This window comes from Lytechinus pictus, chromosome 2, assembly GCF_037042905.1.
Source record: "Lytechinus pictus isolate F3 Inbred chromosome 2, Lp3.0, whole genome shotgun sequence".
Lineage (NCBI taxonomy): Eukaryota > Metazoa > Echinodermata > Echinoidea > Temnopleuroida > Toxopneustidae > Lytechinus > Lytechinus pictus.
Window position 1 is genome coordinate 55,192,192 of NC_087246.1, and position 14,858 is coordinate 55,207,049.

General features: G+C 36.3%; 1 protein-coding gene across 1 annotated transcript; it reads right to left on the reverse strand.

Moving 5' to 3' along the window:
* Window positions 1–282: 282 nt before the first annotated feature.
* LOC129270491 (programmed cell death protein 5-like) lies at window positions 283–11,716 on the reverse strand. The gene is made up of 6 exons (XM_054907870.2): window positions 11,520–11,716; window positions 7,870–7,916; window positions 6,512–6,573; window positions 5,533–5,624; window positions 3,930–4,001; window positions 283–3,584 (listed from the first exon to the last, which is right to left on the reverse strand). The coding sequence occupies exons 1-6, from the start codon at window positions 11,583–11,585 to the stop codon at window positions 3,543–3,545; spliced, it is 381 nt and encodes a 126-aa protein (XP_054763845.1). The 5' UTR covers window positions 11,586–11,716; the 3' UTR covers window positions 283–3,542.
* Between the last annotated feature and the right edge of the window lie 3,142 nt (window positions 11,717–14,858).

The window sequence follows — 14,858 nt, forward strand, 5'->3', positions numbered from 1 at the left end:
CGATTCCCACCGGATTTGGGTTGTGGGTTTATTTTATCATGCTCTACCAATATGGAGTATCAAAAACACTGATGTGCAAAAAGTGAAAATTTACGACGTCACACTTCAGTACTCTAACAATGTAAATGAAAAACAAGTTCTAATATCATTATTTTACCACCTCTTAATTCTATTTTACACCTCCAAGAAAAACTTTTCCCCCTCATCTCTCTCTCTCTCTCTGTAAATATCTCTTCCAATCTCTATGAAAATAATATAGTTTACAAGCAAATAACTACAGCATTGTTGATATTATAAATGATTTAATTTACACACGACAAAATATGCCATTGAAATATGGCAAAAGTATAAATGTAACGGACACACAGCATTACAAAATGTGCTTAAATACGGTCTTTTCTCACAATGAAAAGAACTCTGAAATTATAACGAAGATGTTCAATACAAGCTAATTTTCCTATTATCTTTTTTCTTGGATAAAGAAGATATATATTACATTGTGCTGATACAGCCTTTTCTGATCTTTAAGTAGAGCATACATGTATTTCCCATCTGTACTAAATTAACAAGATCCATTGACATAAGATTCATGTTGAATTTAAAAGCCATTATTGCATTTGCAAAACACTTATCATTAATAAATTAGTTTTTATATGTATATACACACATACACATGTTTCATCGATGATGTTTTTAAGGTATCCATGTATAACATGAAAAGCTGAGTTCATGGGTAAAAAACAAGTAACATTGCCTTTTTACTAGACAAATCTTTTCGGACCACAAAAATCAGTTCAACTTTATAAGAGGAAATAATTATATAACACATTTCACATAATCAGGGTCCAGTAACACAAATGTTTGCGACGAATCGCACGCTTGATTTTTACGATTGATTGTACATTGTAGTCAAGCAATCAATCGTATAAAAATGATCTATGATCATTGCTGTGTTACGGGGCCCCCTGATCTGAAAACTTTCTCAAATATTACGGAAGTTTGACTAATGCAAGTTTAGCTGTAATATGCATTTAAAGATTGTGTTTGTACTTTGAGAAATTATTTGTGTTAAAGTTGTCATGGATATTTTGGGTGGCTTCACACTATTGTTAGTCTAAGTGTTTATGAAGTTAATAATTAACATTACTCAGTCGGGTAATAGTAAATATCTTCCCTCTATAACTATGAAACTCAGATTTGCCTTGTATTAGGACTGTTCAGTAGTTACATTTTGGCAGATAATTTTCACCAACACCCTTGGTGTTCAGGTTCATAAATTCCTACCATCATACTGGATTCAGAGAATTGAAGCAAACTCACCAATAACTGATGAATCTGCACGAAATCGGTCTCAAAGAACATGTTTTGTATTATCAGGGGGTGTTTAACAAGGACTAAAAAGTCATGCTAATGTGCACATATTTCCTGCATAATTTCAGTGATTAATACACAGTAAACACGATCTGACCAAATCAGTGATGCGTTATATACTGCATGCAACTGGGAGGTGAATTCTGATTTGAAGTCAAAATTCAATCATTGTAAAACACCCCCAATCTGAAAAACTGCTTCTACTTTGGCAATCATTTGACTTTATACAAAAGATGGTCCAAAGAAGACCTACTTGTTTCATAATACCATCCTAACCCAATTTTCCACCACTACCAGAAATAGGAGTACAAAGTTCATGGGAATTACATAACCGAGTAAATAAACAGGTTGAATAATATTCTGTAGAATACCATTTTACCATCACTATTATCGCATTCCATACAAACATACAATTATTTGCATATAAATAAAATATTTAGAAAGAGAGTACTGAAGTGTGACGTCATCAATTTTCACTTTTTGCATAGCAGCATTTTTTATACCATATTTTGGTAGAGCATGATAAAAACCCCCACAACCAAAATTTGGTGGGAATCGGTCCATGGGGCCCCAAGATATGACCTCATGAATACATAATTGGCCGTATTATCGGCCTGGTTCCTAACATTTAGAACCAGGCCAATAATACGTTGACTTCAATGAGGCTAATTATGTATTCATGAGGTCATATCTCAGCCCCCCCCCCCCCCCCATGGACCGATTCCAACCAAATTTTGGTAGTGGGGGTATTTCATCATGCTCTACCAAAATATGGCACCAAAAACACTGAAATGCTAAAAACCTTTTTTTTTGTCATGTCATCACTTCGGTACTCTATGAGCTTCGTATTATCGTTTCTTGTGCCTTCAGAAGTAAGTCAATATACTGGCTAGTTCTGATCAGTCTACTCAATATCACATTTGCTATAAGCCACGATAGGTGGTATAATTAGCAAGCTCAAATATCAGCCTCAGAATCATCCATATGACTTATGCTGGCTTTCAATCACTCAAATCCACTCCCAAGGAAGTCTGGGGGATTGCAATGGTAAAGACATAGTCAATACAAATCAAATAGTCTATGCCTCATTGTATTAACTTTTATATTACATTATCTATGCCATCAATGGTTATTACCTTGGTAAAAGGTTTTTTGTGTGTTAGTGTTGAAAAGTGTATGAGGTATGTATTAGAATTAATAATATCAATCTTACTATGATCCATTCAAATTCTTGCAAATCCCTTGAATTTGTTATGATTGAATATATAGTGATATTACACCTGTACCATACATGTCAACACATATAGATTTTGAAGGAAATAATGCTGGAAGGGCCGAAATAATTTCAATTTTAATTCGAACGAGATCTTAGGTGCTACAATACCATTTCCAATCATTCAATTTGCTAAAAAGACTTTTCATCAAATGAAAAGGCACAAGAAGGGGATTGAGAGAATTATTCCATTCTACACTGGAACTTTGACATTTATACAAAAAGAAAAATAGGCGTTAGTATTAAACAGCTGATATAGAGCTCAAAAATGTTTAACTTAACAGGGAAGTAAGCATGACTTCACAATATAAACGACACATTTGACTGATTTTAACTCCTCTGATTTGCCTACAGTTTGAACGTCCCCTTGAAATGGCACCAATCTGTTTTCAACCTACTTCCACCATGTGCCTATTAAACATTCCTCTGCTTTCACCCATGCATGCACAGTTGGACACACCACTGGAGAGTGTCAGAAATTTCAAAGCATTCTTCAGTTATATGAAGGAATACCAAAGAATAAATTTCTGATGTCTCACTGAATGAGCTAATTAGAAACCAGGTCCAAGAACAAGTATCTTTAATGTTCCTATTTCATGCTTATTGTCTTGGGAAAGAAAATGTCTAAGGGTTATAAGGAGGAAAAACAAGATTCCATGTTCAATTTTATAAAATGACTGCAATTTTGGAATCAAACAAAGCAAAGAACTTCAGATTTGCTTTCCAACCATCCAGCACCATCATGGCTAATGCAGCATGATCCATTCAGCTATCAAAGTTCTCACAAGGTTAATATGTCACATCTAACATCTCGCTCTTCCTGTACATTGTTCCTCATCAAAAGGAAGTACACTTGTTATAATGCAGGATTTCTTATAAATAATATTCTGGATTGCAGCTAATAGTCATCGTCATCCGAGTCTAGCCGTCTCCTGTCAAACTGTACAATGAAAATGAAAAAAACATATATATTAACATGAAATAGAATATTTATATAAATATTTACCATTGAATGTGTGCTAACCCTAACCCAGTGGAATGAACTTCAGCTTGAATATAGAGAAGAAAGAGAAAAAATATGACTAACCTTGACTTTCCCTGATATTTTTCTTAATTTTACAAGTTATAACACAAACTTTCCAAAATTTGCACCCATGATTTTTCTTTTCTAATCGGCGAGAAGAGATAAATGGCAATCCTAACAAAGTCCTTTAGCAAGTCAAAAAGATCTCCGGGACAGATTTTAAGAAAGAGATAGAGAAGAAAGAGAAAAAATATGACTAACCTTGACTTTTCCTGATCGACCTGTCTTTTCACTGACCTGCCCGAGAAGACCCTTTAGCTGCTCTTCATTAATCTGAAAACACAAAGAAAGGAAAATAACAATGATCAAACATTCCAATGTTGCTGATCATCTTAAAATGTTGCATTAAAAAAATAATGATTACTAGGGCTTGACAATATTGCATATTCCAGTATTCGAATTGTCACAAGTTTTAGTGTTATGATGAGGCAGAATATCTTCCCCACGAATAATTATGATACTATGTTCACACACATTATTAAGCTCAGACTAGCACTAGAACTTTATTAGACCAAATTTTACCTCATGATAGTTAGTCTAATGCATAGATCTAATGCGAATGACATTTTTGTATTCTTTCTGTCAACTCGATCATTTATTTTAATGTGCGAACAAATATGACTTTTCTTGCTGATGAAATATTCATTATGGTCACTTAATGATGAATCTTAATTCCGACTCTGTATCTTAACAACTTGAAACACAACACACACTTCATGAGGTTGTCAGTAGACCATTCTGGTAATTAGACCAAAATGAAACATGGACAATGGGTTTATCCCACATGAAGTTAGTCCATCTGAAAATTTGACCAAGTGGTAGAAGCTGTATAGACCTACACCATGACAGAGTGTCCGAAGAGCAGATGTTGGGTCACATACAGATCATTGGCGTTTCATCTGAACCATTGTATCAGTAAATTTTGGTCAAAAAAAATTAATTTTAAGATTTTTGAAGAAAATGAAAGTACAAGTACTATTTTAATCATAATTAAAATTTTAGGCAGCAATTTATTTGAATTTCTGAAATATGTGGGGATTTTCACGGGGATTGCCATACAAATAGTTGATAATATGTGCAAAAACCCATACAAAACGTGTACTGTAGCAAAGCAAACAACAGCTGCGCGCACCTAATATGCAAATGCGCTGTCAGCCATACCATCGTATCTGCACTGCATTGACTTCACACATGAAACAGCAAAACAACGTGTTACTGATCGCGCGCATTGAAATCGCAGTCAGAGTTGTTGTATTCCCGATGGCATTTTTGTACAGGGTAAATCTAAACAGCTCAGACCAAAATTACAAGCATGTAGCTCTCTTGCAATATTTTCTCTGATCTTTGGTTTTATGTTAAAATGAAGATACCAATATCTAGCAATTGTCTTGGTCTTTCCAACCACGTATTTTTCGATCAATGAAAATGTTTTAAGGGTGGGGGAACAAAGTGTGGAAATTATAATAAACTCTGAAGTCAATTTTCTCTGAAATGGGTTTGCCCCATCGTATGTGATACAATGGTTTGGATGACCGCCAACAAGATGGTTGATTTGGGGGGCACTACCCCCCAGAAAGTTCCACACCCAAGAGAAAGAGGAAGATAAGGAAAAACAATGGGTGAAATGTTGTATCATTTCCTGAATATTATGTCAAATTCTATCTCAAAATTGTGATTTTCATTTTTAACAAGGTCAAAATTTCCACCTACTCACAACTTTTTCAGGGATTTTGCCACTTAAACCATAGTGTGTCCATTCAAACTTTGTTACTACAATACATTAATCAGACTGAAAATTACTTACCTTTCCACCAACTTGTCCAGAACGTGCCATATTAATCAACATATTCTCTACCATCTTAGCTTTCTCTGGCTTCACAAGAGCAATACTATTCACTGTAAAGAGAACAAGGGATGCAGGTTAAATGAAATAAGGTAATTCTACTGATCTCTTTAGACCGTTTACTCGTAAAACTGTGAAGAAAATTTGACATATAAGAAGTAAATAAAATTTCTTTTCCTGTTTCTCACCCAAGTTTGCAAAAATAAACACGACTGGATTGAAACAAGCAGATAATCAAATTTACTAAACCAAATTCAATGACCTTGGCATCATTTTCTTCATAAGAAGATGCTTTAAGCAACCATTCAAACAAAATCAAGCAATTTGGCAAATTTCTTTTAAATACACCATCTACAATGTCTGTAAAGCCAGTGCCAACTGGGACCGGGTGGTTCATGTACAAAGCCTATGGGAATTAGATTCTTCAGTAGTCAACATGGTATGAAATGGAATAGCCCATTTGGTAGAGTAGTGCACCCATTTGGTAGAGTAGTGCACCCAAGTCAATGACCTTTGGAAACCTTCCAAACTTTATAACTGAATGATAGGCACACCGTGCTGCTTCAGAAATAGGAAAGAAAATAGGAACCAAGGATACTGTTCTTATGGTTATATCATCAATGCAGTGAATAGTTGTTAAGAAAATCCAACCAAATTAATAACATCATGTACAGGTCAGAACACATATGCATCCAGGAACAGATCTATTTGAAATAGAATAAATGTTTCACTGCTGTGAGCCGTTTCATAAAGCTGTTCGTATGTTAAGAGCGACTTTAAAACGACTGGTGATCCTTTCTTGTGGTAAATGATATTCGCCATTAAATGTTCATTGATGATTATTTTGCGTGAGAGAAAGGATCTCCTGTTGTTCTTAAAGTCACTCTTAACTTACGAACAGCTTTATGAAACACCCACTGGCATTGGAACTACGTCTTACATCTTGCCCTTGCGGATTGATCCAGAAGTTGAGCTAGCATCGTGTTCTTCATTTCTTGTTCCCTTGATAAAATGAGATGATCATGAATAGAACAGAAAGCAGCTCAAGTCAAAAGAAGATATTAAATGCAGGTAGGCCAACATGTATCATTGTTTATTTAGGTTTGCATATTAGTTTTGCTTCATATTTCATGTCTTAAAATTAAACTACAAATCATTCATCAAGATGCAAATACATATTTTAAAACCATGACCATTAATAAATAAATATAGAAATATCAAAATAGGTGATTAAACTGAGACCTACCAACAAATGCCTTATGTGAGGAACATTGATGAATGAAAAAAAAAAGACTTTTCCCTGTTGGGTCTTGCCATAAGTCATAAAATTGGCAACCCAATATCCGATACATTAAAAAAATCTGTTATGCACATCTTTACTCCAATGTGTGTGCCAAGTCTCATGAGTATGAGCAAAAGCTGAGGGAGTAGATCAAACTACAAGATTTTTGAATTTATTGCCTAAATATGCCATTTCCATGACAATGTAATATCAAACACACTGAAAAAATATGTCTTGCACATCTTCATTTCAAGACCACTCATTAGTGTAATGAGCCAAAAATATTGAGGGGGCCAAATATGGCGGATGGAGCAAAAGCTCTACAAAGATGCAAGCAAGCGAAGCGAGTGATAAAAAAACTTTGGACCTTCTTAATTTAAAAAAAATCTAACTTTTGGATAGATTTGACATAATATTCAGAAAATTATATAATATTTCACTCTTTCCCTTTCCATTTGTTTCTTTTTCTCTCTTTTTTCATGGTCATTACACTTTTTGGGGGGTCATGAGACTCATGACCCCAAGTCACCCCTCCCTGTACCCTGGTGAGACCATTGTGTGTGCCAAGTCTTTTTTTATTATTTATTATTATTCACTTCATCTTTATTCAACATAGCCCCATAAATAACTCAAATACCTTATTACTCGTCTAATGATAATTTGGTGGAAACTGAGGGAGTTGTTTGATCCACGAGATTTGCAATAAACAAACAGACCTCCAAAGAATTCCAACTGTAAGCTGATTCCTATATATACCCCTTCAAATTTTGTCAATATATTTGTATGATTATATTAATAAAGAAATTAATACCAGAGCAATCAAGAATAATGAGGGGAAAAAACGGCAGTGCAATGATATCTTTGTTAACTTTGAATAGATTTGTTAATTATTCACTCAGGCTTAGTTAAAAAACAGTTCGGAGACACTGAACCCTTACTAGTACTTCCTGATGATTATGAATGATTATATATGTACACAAGTGTAAAAATGTATAGATTTATTGGTGAAATCTTACCTCTGCAAGGCTTCTGCTCTTTGTTTTTCCTGATCCGGATTTTGCCCCTGAAAAAAAAAAGTAGTAGACTCAAAGCATGGATTTTAAAACAGAAAGAAAAAAAAACTATCAATCATTCATGCAGTGAAATGCATCTTTCTAAGTTATTTCTGCCCTAATTTCGGCAGGTCTTCCTCTAAAGACAGTTTATAAACCCAGGGTCTTAGTCATAAAATATGTCTATTCAACAGATATTAGAATGGACAGAGAGCTAAGTAGGTATACAGTGTTATTCATATTCATAAAACCTTAGCCTGTTAACATATTCAAGTTGATTAGTATGAATAGATTTTTCTTCACAAGTTCACAGGCTTGGCGTGATTTATCCATCTCTAGCCACGAAGCACTCATAAGAAAGGCTCCACTTCAAGAATGTAGATCTTGAATAACACTATGCAAGAGACAATTGTTCCCTGACATATTCCTCTAGAGCTGCATAAAAACTTAAGTTGACATCAACTGAAAGCTTCAGTCTCTGTCAGTTGAATGACTGAAGTTTTTAAGAAAAAAAAATCAGAAGCTACAATAATCAACAGCACATTTGTGCAATCTGGTAAAATCAGACCCCTGGAATATAAGGGAATAATACACTGAGCCTATGGGATACAGGTCGCTCACTCTATGTGCAAGATGGCTAGCCATTTGTGTATGAGGGGGAAAAAATAGAATAAAAAATGTACAAATCAGCTGTCTAAAGTGATATTAAAGAATTTTTTTTTTTAATATTTGTTGTTGTTGTTTGATTATGGTGTATCTTTTTCAAGTGGCATGGTGGTCTCTTCAAGAAGATACATGACACCACGGTTTATCCCTCAATTGTGGTTTTCCTTATTGAATCATATCAGCCGGGATTCGGCCCGTTTCATAAAGGACAACTGTTGTAACTTTGCCATTATGGCAATTACCATGGTAACATGGCTCAGCAGCCAATCAAGATCAAGGATTCCATGGTAGTTGCCATAATGGCAAAGTTACAACAGTTGTAAGTCCTTCATGAAACAGGCCCATGAAGATGATAACAGCAAGGTTCTTTGAGTATGAAGAGCTGCAAATCCAATTACCTTGAAGAAAGGTGTACCATGCTTTCATCATCTCTTTAGATACTCTTCATCAAAAACTTGATAAAGACTCTCAAACTGAAAAATCTAGGAGGCAACTTTCAGAAAAGGTATACAGTTAAAATTGTTCTGGCCTGCAGATGATAAAGCCCACCTAGCCTCTTCTACTGATGATTTGCATTTACAGATGCGTGAGGCAGGGTGCCATACTCTCACCATCAACAACCTGATGAAGACTCTCAAACAGATAGAACTAGGATGCAATTTTCAAGGGAGGTATACTAATCGTTCTTGTGGATGATATAGCCCTACTAGCTTCCTCTGCTTATGAGCTACAATATATGCTTTCGGTCACCAATGAGTACACCAAGAGGTGACAATACTCCAAAGTGCAGCTATTGCCTTCAATGAGAAGTATAGCCCTCCTGACAAAATCAATAATCACCATGGATGCTGGGTGAGGGTAAACCCATCAATAGAGTGACACAAAATCCCCAGCTTGCAATCACCAAATCATCAGCGCAGTCTGACCCTATCATGAACATCATCGCAAGAGGACTCAAGTCTCTTTACTTCTGCATTGCCATTGTGTTGGGACATATACATCCAACCTGTCTCCTCACCTCTGTGCAAAGCTGTGGTCTGTGTTCTGTATCTTCAGGGTATATGTATATACTGTATATATCACCTTATACTCTACTTAATATCCAAACAGACAGCTCACAGCAACCCCACTCAAAACCATCTCTTCACAAAGATTTTAGGAATCCCTCAAAGTGCAGCTAATGAGGTAATGTTCCTCTTCACAGGCATCATTCCCTTAATGCATCATTCCCTCAATGCAGCAAGTAGAACTGGATAGCCTCCTCATCATAGGTCAGCTTATCTAAAGTCCATTTCATGAAGAGGACACTTATCATATGCTTCCATCCTACATGTACCTCTTGTGACGTCCTGGAACCTCAGACCTTCTCTCTAAATAAAATTTACCAGACCTCTCAGCCATTATAGTCAAGAGTTCTACAGGATATCATATAGGCAATATCATCTAAATCATCCCCATCTTCGGGAAAGATCTTGACAATCTCCCATCATCTCCACTGCTATGTCTATGGACAATTACACGCATTGAAAATTTGACGGAATAAAGTCATATTTTGGTATGTATTTCCACTCTCCCATCATATATATATGTGTTATTTTAGGGCTAGATATATTACATTGAACCTTCAGTCTATGGCAAAAGAACAAAAGAAACAACACCAACAAAAGTATATTTTTTTTCCACAAAAAAATTTGTCTCACTGAGGTCAGAAGCCCATTTGTTTTGTTTGTGGATGACAACAAAAATCCTTATCAAAACAAAAGTAGACAGTGAATTTTTAAAGTAGATGGTGAAAAGGGGTAAGTTTTCATGAGGAATCTGCTTATCACATTTTTATTTCTAGCCAAGGTAATCCTTTGCTTTCGAAGCAAATGTAAACAAAGGATATTGGTCTCCCAAACTGGAGACTGTCTCTGAAATCGGATACCAAAATTCTTTACAAAAGTCTCTGATATTGGAGATAATCTCTCTCACGGGAATAAACAGTCTCCCATATTGATATTGGCCGTGCGCCTCTACTGACGAAAGGGTCTAAAGTTGCAAGAACCATCTTTCGTGTTGCCCATTTATTATGATGCGCCATGTGAAACGCATTTTATGAAAATTACCTGCAAACATATTTATTCATCCATTACATTTACAGTAAACAAATCTTCGTTTATAACATGTGATAAAACTGATAATAATATACAAATTGATTTAAAATTAAATGCTAGATAACGAATTTTATTTGTTTATCATACATTTCAGAAATATCCCGCATACAGTGCATCATAAAAGATGGTAGACCAAAAGCTTCGGTCTCTGTTATGTTGGTTGTTCAGCTGAACTCCGTTGGCTTCACTCACCAAATACAGAGACCGAAGTTCTAGCGCGATCTGTACAGGGGACTCAATGGCCATATGTTTATGTACTTAACTAGATCGGAAAAGACGGGGAAGTGAATTTGCGCAACAGCCGAGGTAAGTCACTGTTTTTGTTCTTTTTAACTTGATTTTTCTCCGTTTTTTGGCAATTAATGCCAAGAGGGAATATTAATTTGCATTTTGGTCGGGTTAATTTTCAAAATTTTTATTCATTAAAGACAAAAATTGAAGAGCCCCGATGGGGGGATTTTGCATTGCAAGTCCCCTAATGGTGGCTGCACGCTAGCGAGCCGTCTGTGTACGAGGAGAAATTAAAAAAAATAAAAAAAAGTTAAAAAACTCCTCGAAACAGACGGCTGCCAGCTGTCTAAAAAGATGGGTGACACGAAAGACGGTCCTTGGAAAGACCCTTTCGTGCAATCGGCCCCAAAATAACCTTGGTCCTTGCTCATTATTTTCTAACCGTTAATTTTACAGTATTACAACACACACAGTTTTACGCATTCGGGACCAAAGCCAAATAATCACACCACACCTAGGGCTAGGCCTAGCGACACGAAAAGAAATAATATTACTACTTACACCCATTTGTTGTTGTAATTCAGCCATTCTACGTGCTCTTATTGCCTCAAGCTCACTATCACCCATCTTTGATCCTATTTTTGACGGTCAAATTTAACAAAACTATCGACGATTTTGTTGAACTTGAAGGCAAATAGAAATAGCGTGAGGTTTAGAATTAAACTGACAACTTAAGTTATTGCATGCACTGAAACCAGGCTGAAGCCAGCGCACAAACCCAGCGCACAGAATATATTGAAGCAAGCCAGCGCACAAATCCAGCGCACAGAGCTATCGCGATACAAACCGCCCTACACCGTGTGCGTAGTCTATTAGTCGCAGACCCTAAATACAGCTTAAATTCTCAAACGTCTCGAATATTGTCATAATGCGCACGGAAATGGTATAGTAAAAAGGCATAGTTACCGGAACTTACAGATGATTGAAAATATGGAACTTCCATAATGCACTATTCCACATTATGATTGCTTCAAATATTAGTATATGACTGATTTGTATAACATTTGAATATAATCATTAAGAATTGAATGGAGTATGTTTCTATATGGCATGAGTGCAGCTGAAAATAATACAGATAAAGAAGAATCAAACAAAGTTGGTAAAATGTAAACAATATCGGACAAGGTTAATAGAGTTATGATATTTTAAAGATCCGCATTTCGGCCAGTTCTATATGCATTTCTTCTTTAACATTCAATGGAGAAAAGTAATCTCTCCTGTATATTCCCACTTTTTTAATCACATGAATTCATGATTATTCAAATTTCCTCCTCCTATAGAATTACAAATATTGTATTAAAACTATTTAATGCATTTTCTCATTAATTTATGGACATTATTTTAATAAGAGACATCACATGATTAAAAGATGATTTCATGCAAGAGCATTTTATAAGCAAAACGAAGTTGGAACACGTCATCATGATCACTTCAAATAGATAGTTATGACTGCGTGCATTTTATTTTCACAAAATACTGCTTACTTCAAAATTCAGTATCAGAGTTTGATGATTGCTTCCGGATTCTCTTTTGTAAATTCAACTCTTATTAATAACTATACCCAGTTGTTGTGTGTCCGGACAGGTTGTGTGTCCGGACGATCAATTTTAGAAAGTCATTTTGAAAAATTTACAAGCGATCGAAGTTTCATCAATTTTTAGTACAAAATGTTAGGAAACAATATAAAGAACACAACAGAAGATGATTACAGCTATTGAATTCATATTTTTAGTGTAATCCAAAGACAAAAAAGAAGGCTTCAAAAATATAAAGTGTCCAGACACCCGACCTCCCATCCTATCTTATTTCCAGCGCGGAGTATACAACCATTTTATGTGTTCTGAGTTTCCTATGTGTATCAATATAGTTTTTGCTTATTCCCTAAATAAAATGCATCAGTTAATAAATTTCATATGAAAGATCAGTCCCTCTCGCATGGGCCTTGGAACAGGGGGGGGGGTAGACCACATTAAATTCTCAGAAAAAAATTACATAACAACTTTGAAGCACTACCTGCGTTTCGGGGCATCTTAGACGCCGTCCCCTTTTTTGTGCGCCATTTAAAGTTCACCCCTAAATCGATGAAGTGATTAATGAAGATAACTCTGATTAATTTTCATGACATAAAATGTTATTTTCGATTAGCGGCTAATTTATTACCAGCCCCCGGCCACCAAAGCGAAAATGTTGGAATACACGTACACACATAGCGCGCGCGATATTTTCGTCAACGCACCCCGACATTTCGGGGCACCGTAGACCCCGTCCCCTTTTGCTGTGCACCAATGTTCACCCCTAGACCGATGAAGTGATTAATAAAGATCAATTTGGTTGATTTTCAAGAAATAAAATCCTGATTTCGATTAGCGGCGAATTTATTACCAGACCAAAGCGGAATTGTTGGAATACACGTACATAATATAGCACGCCATAATAGCAAGTGCCGTATTTTCGTCAATGCACCCCCACCTTTCGGGGCATCGTAGACCCCGTCCTCCTTTTCTGTGCACCAATGTTCACCCCTAGATCGATGAAGTGATTAATAAAGATCAATTTGGTTGATTTTCAAGAAATAAAATCCTGATTTCGATTAGCGGCGAATTTATTACCAGACCAAAGCGGAATTGTTGGAATACACGTACATAATATAGCACGCCAAAATAGAAAATGCCGTATTTTCGTCAATGCACCCCCACCTTTCGGGGCATTGTAGATCCCGTCCCCCTTTTCTGTGCACCAATGTTCACCCCTAGATCGATGAAGTGATTAATAAAGATCAATTTGGTTGATTTTCAAGAAATAAAATCCTGATTTCGATTAGCGGCGAATTTACTACCAGACCAAAGCGGAATTGTTGGAATACACGTACATAATATAGCACGCCATAATAGCAAGTGCCGTATTTTCGTCAATGCAACCCCACCTTTCGGGGCATCGTAGACCCCGTCTCCCTTTTCTGTGTACCAATGTTCACCCCTAGATCGATGAAGTGATTAATAAAGATCAATTTGGTTGATTTTCAAGAAAAAAAATCGTGATTTCGATTAGCGGCGAATTTATTACCAGACCCAAGCGGAATTGTTGGAATATACACGTACTTAATATAGCACGCCATAATAGCAAGTGCCGTATTTTCGTCAATGCACCCCCACCTTTCGGGGCATCGTAGACCCCGTCTCCCTTTTCTGTGCACCAATGTTCAACCCTAGATCGATGAAGTGATTAATAAAGATCAATTTGGTTGATTTTCAAGAAATAAAATCGTGATTTCGATTAGCGGCGAATTTATTACCAGACCAAAGCGGAATTGTTGGAATACACGTACATAATATAGCGCCCAATATAGCACGCCATAATAGCAAGTGCCGTATTTTCGTCAATGCACCCCCACCTTTCGGGGCATCGTAGACCCCGTCCCCCTTTTCTGTGCACCAATGTTCACCCCTAGATCGATGAAGTGATTAATAAAGATCAATTTGGTTGATTTTCAAGAAATAAAATCCTGATTTCGATTAGCGGCGAATTTATTACCAGACCAAAGCGGAATTGTTGGAATACACGTACATAATATAGCACGCCATAATAGCAAGTGCCGTATTTTCGTCAATGCACCCCCACCTTTCGGGGCATCGTAGACCCCGTCCCCCTTTTCTGTGCACCAATGTTCACCCCTAGATCGATGAAGTGATTAATAAAGATCAATTTGGTTGATTTTCAAGAAATAAAATCCTGATTTCGATTAGCGGCGAATTTATTACCAGACCAAAGCGGAATTGTTGGAATACACGTACATAATATAGCACGCCATAATAGCAAGTGCCGTATTTTCGTCAATGCACC

Excerpts from the sequence above, each read along its gene's own strand:
- LOC129270491 (XM_054907870.2), bottom strand. The coding sequence starts at position 11,585 with ATGGGTGATAGTGAGCTTGAGGCAATAAGAGCACGTAGAATGGCTGAA. Across the intron at positions 7,917-11,519 it reads AATTACAACAACAAATGGGT|GGGCAAAATCCGGATCAGGA; the intron begins GTAAGTAGTAAT and ends TTTTTTTTTCAG. Across the intron at positions 3,585-3,929 it reads GTCGATCAGGAAAAGTCAAG|TTTGACAGGAGACGGCTAGA; the intron begins GTTAGTCATATT and ends TTCATTGTACAG.